This window comes from Vidua macroura, chromosome Z (genome assembly GCF_024509145.1).
Source record: "Vidua macroura isolate BioBank_ID:100142 chromosome Z, ASM2450914v1, whole genome shotgun sequence".
In the NCBI taxonomy this organism is placed as follows: Eukaryota; Metazoa; Chordata; class Aves; order Passeriformes; family Viduidae; genus Vidua; species Vidua macroura.
In genome coordinates, this window is record NC_071611.1 from 36,055,513 (window position 1) to 36,060,082 (window position 4,570).

The window sequence follows — 4,570 nt, forward strand, 5'->3', positions numbered from 1 at the left end:
CACGTGTGTGTAAAGGTGTATGTGTGAAAAATCCATTCCGGCAACCCCTTTCCGCTGGTTATTATTTATCTTAGTCGTTGTTTTTTGTTGTTGTCATTGACTTTGCTGTCATCTATTTTCAGACTCTTTCTGCATCTAAGATGGTGAAGAAAGGAGTGAGGAAGAGAACAAAATAACTGCTGGAAAGTCTCAAACCAGGTTGGGGAGTGTGTGTGCATGTGGGGGGGTGGGGAAGGGAAAAAGAAAAGAGGATTAACCACAGCAACCCCCCCACCCCCAAAAAAAAAAAAAAAACCAACAAAAAAAAGAAAAAAAAAACCAAAAAACCAAACCAACAACCAACAGCTCTTTTTTTCTGAGGGAGGATTCGAAGGATTAAAAGGCAGCAACTTCTGAGGCGATTTGTCCCCTGAGTTATGGGATATTGGTGCACTTACTTCAGGCCAGATCAGAGCTCAGAGGAATCTAACCAGAAGCAGCAACCACCGTGTCTCCACTTGCCTTTTACCAGGTTTTACCCTTCCAGTATGTTTCATTTGATAAGACATTTTCCAACGCCCAGAGTTTCAGTACAATGTGCAAATGGATACTGACAAATGGTGCCTCAGCCTTTTCCCACCTGCCTTATTGCTGCTTGCTGCTGCTCTTCTTGGTGTCTTCTGTGCCTGTCACCTGCCATGACCTCGGCCAGGACATGCTGTCCCCGGAGGCCACCAACTCCTCTTCTTCATCATCCTCCTCCTTCCCCTCGTCCTTCTCCTCTCCTTCCAGTGCGGGGAGACACGTGCGGAGCTACAATCACCTCCAAGGAGACGTGCGCAAGAGGAAGCTCTATTCTTACAACAAGTACTTTCTCAAGATCGAGAAGAACGGCAAGGTCAGCGGCACCAAGAAGGAGAACTGCCCGTTCAGTAAGTACGGCTCTGCCGCCGCGCTGCCGGGAAGGGGCCGCTGCGCCCCCGGGGGCCGCCGCCCCGGGCTCGAGCGCCCGAGCCCCCGGCCGGGGAGGGAAGGGAGAGGTGGCGCCGCGGGAGGGGAGGGTGAGCACGGCAGGGTTGGGTGGGCTCGGCTCGGCTTCTCAGGGACGCCGCTCCCGGCCAGCCCGTATATGCGAATCTCTCCGGTTACATTTGTTTTGCAAATGGCCTCGCTGAGCACCGTTTCTTCGCCTGGCAGAAGAGCAAATTAGAAAGATTTGCAAGGAAGTGGCGGGGAGTGTGTGGGGGACATTGTCTCCTGAATCTGAAAATCATTATTCCCTGTCGTTAGAATGCCTTGACGAGAGCGCTGCATTGGAACAATTAATCGATTGTCTGCACGATCCTCTCCCCGAGCCGCCCGCTTCGCGCTCCCTCCTCCCTGCTCCCGGAGCAGGGGTGTTTATTCCTGCGGGCCGAGGTCTTGCCTGGGTGCGCTCTCCGCAGCGGGGGGTGCCCGGCGGCGCTGGGAGCCGGTGCGCGGCAGCGCTGCCGCCCGCGGTGCGGCGGAGGCGGTGCCGTGCTGCGCCCCGCCGGTCCCGGGCTGCAGCGCCGCTATACCGCTACTCGCTCCATTGTAAACATCTGGGGCTGCCTTCCCACAGACCTCACACGCGTTTCATCCTTTCCTTTCCTTTCCTTTCCTTTCCTTTCCTTTCCTTTCCTTTCCTTTCCTTTCCTTTCCTTTCCTTTCCTTTCCTTTCATTTCCTTTCCTTTCCTTTCCTTTCCTTTCCTTTCCTTTCCTTTCCTTTCCTTTCCTTTCCTTTCCTTTCCTTTCCTTTCCTTTCCTTTCCTTTCCTTTCCTTTCCTTTCCTTTCCTTTCCTTTCCTCTCTCCTTTCCTCTCTCCTTTCCTCTCTCCTTTCCTCTCTCCTTTCCTCTCTCCTTTCCTCTCTCCTTTCCTCTCCTCCTTTCCTCTCTCCTTTCCTCTCTCCTTTCCTCTCTCCTTTCCTCTCTCCTTTCCTCTCTCCTTTCCTCTCTCCTTTCCTCTCTCCTTTCCTCTCTCCTTTCCTCTCTCCTTTCCTCTCTCCTTTCCTCTCTCCTTTCCTCTCTCCTTTCCTCTCTCCTTTCCTCTCTCCTTTTTTATAAATTATTTCAGAGCAAAAGTCATATGGCAGTCTCCATAGCTGAAGTTTCGAGCTTTTCTCTAGAACTAATTAAATGCTTAGTAATAGCATGCTTCTGGTAATGTATTTTTGGCTGTTAGTGCTAGAAATGTATTCTTGATTTTCTGCCTGTGCAGTCTCAAATTGAGCTGTACTGAATCACAACATATTGCTTTCTCTTACAAATCTTAACTGACTATGTCCCACTATAGGAGCATGCTGAGAAAGTAAGCTCTGTTATGCAACTCAAGGAAACTCTAGGCTTTCTTCACTGGTAAAGAACCACATTTTGGTTCTTGTGTTGCTTTACATAAATCCAGATAAAATAAATATGGGAATAAATATGCTGTTAAATTAAAAACAACTGAAAGTGAATTAAGTAGATCCCTTGTTAGTTAATGTGTAAAATACGGAGTTCTTCAGCAGGTTGCCATGCTATATGATAGACACAGCTGTTAATTCAGCTGTATTTCTAATAAATACCCATAATATAACCTTAGAAACAGTGAGAAAAGGGCTGGAGTATCATGTGTCGCTGCTTCACTTGCTCCACCTTGCAACTTCATGCTTTATCATTCACTCTAATGTTTGTAAATGCTTTAGATGCCAAAGCAGCTGAATCTTACCATGTTCCTTTCTGTATTACATAGAAAGGCAAATTCTTAAAAACAGGGCTGTGAGGGAGGCTTAACTTTGATGAATTTGTGTGGAATGAGGTCCTAGAATGGTGTTCTTAGATGACCTTTGGATTTGGAGGAGAACAGCACCCCTAAAATGGGATTCTGAAAGCTTTGTGTGCATCTCCGAGAACATCAAACCATTCTGTATAGCACACTGTTGCCAAAAAGGGCTGTAAGGTGTCCACTCTGACAGCAGTGTACTCAGGCAAGTAACTACACATCTGAGCAGTCCCACTTAGCCAGCAGAATTGCTCAGTGAGTAAATTTATCCCAGTGCTTGAATTTTTGCAAAATCCTGCCAAGAAGAGGTAGAATAAACTGAAATGCACAAATATATCTTCCTACCTTTTCAGGCTACATGCAAGAACAACCCCCACAACTATGGGAGGGGATGTGCATGGTGTGTCCTCGTTTTTCAGTCAGTGCATCAGAAAGAGAATTGGCCCTCTCAGTGATGTCATGGTTACTGTGATATCTGCAGACTATCTGCTGAAAGAGATGATAATGCATTTTTTTTTCATATAAAAGAAAAACAATGCCTTTATTATACATAACTGCATCCTATCACTGAAGATTACATGCAGTGAAGAAAGGATTGCCGTCATCTTAAAACTTGTAGCTTCCCTACTGTACTTACATCACAATGGCAGACCTAGTGTACATCCTTCAGCTCAAACTATTACCATCCTGTTGACAGAAGTCAGAGTTCTGTGTTATTGATTAATAGTCATTATAATATGCAGTGCGAAATTGTCTTTTTTGTAAAAACATAGTCTGAGACCATTTAAAAATATATTTATTGTGCTTTTATTCAAGGCTGTTTGTGTAGCAAAGTGTTGCAAGTGAATTCACTATATCTATCCTTTTCACAGCATCATGTGTAGCAGTGCTATCATAATACTGCTATAATCCCCAGCTGGACTGATTCCATGCAAATATATGGTATCTCTCACATGAAATAAGTCTGAAATAAGTAATTACATGTGAATAGATTTCTGACATGCATAGAGTTTAGCCAGAGAGGCCACTAAATTGTAGCCTGTTTAATATTACAGGCTATTTAATCTCTAAAATTAGTTTTCTCCCTCCAAAACCATGTTTTCCTAAACAAATAAGAGTGACTATTGACACACAAGACTGAAATATTCTAATTTGGAGGCTAATTTTCTCATATACTAATGTTTAAAATCCATTTATACTGCAGAAAAGCCTTATCAGTAGGTCTGTAAGATCATGATATGTTGGGTAATCAGACAACAGCTTTCATGGCTCTCTGCCAATTAAGCACTGTCAAGTAAGAACAGTTGGAGAAATTCAGAATAAACATTCAGAAAACAGAATTTAGTGTCCAGCCTTTAAACAGCTCAAGCAGTGTTCATGGATTAGCTCTATAAATATTGTGTAGAGTGCACTAAATTAAAGTTTACTCTGGCAACTGTATTTCGACTTGATTGCTTGGAGCTATTCCATCATCCTTTCTCTACCTGTGGAGTGCCAGGTGGTTCCTGACTGTTCTGTCAGAAGACTGGCACAACTTGCAGCACTTGGCATGGCTGGAGGTGTCTGTCACTAAATAGATGTAGGACATTTTATTTTATTTTTCCTTACATCTGGAAGTTGGTCCTCAAAATACAACTACTACCTTGTCCTGCAGCACCACAGCTGTGAAGTACCTTGCCCCTGTTCTTGACAGAGCCCTTCACAAGCACAAGTATAGAGAGCTGTAGTGTTTTTCTGGAGGCTTACACACTAGATGATAGAAAAACAAATCCAAAAATCCTCCAAAGAGCAATTACAAAAGCTTTCAC

General features: G+C 44.6%; 1 protein-coding gene across 1 annotated transcript in view; it reads left to right on the forward strand.

Moving 5' to 3' along the window:
* The first annotated feature begins 315 nt into the window (after nucleotides 1-315).
* Nucleotides 316-4,570, forward strand: part of FGF10 (fibroblast growth factor 10) — a 60,340-nt gene continuing 56,085 nt past the window's right edge. The window contains exon 1 of the mRNA XM_054004268.1: nucleotides 316-911. Coding sequence (XP_053860243.1) covers nucleotides 575-911 — 337 coding nt within the window. The 5' untranslated portion in view covers nucleotides 316-574. The remainder of the gene's footprint in view (nucleotides 912-4,570) is intronic.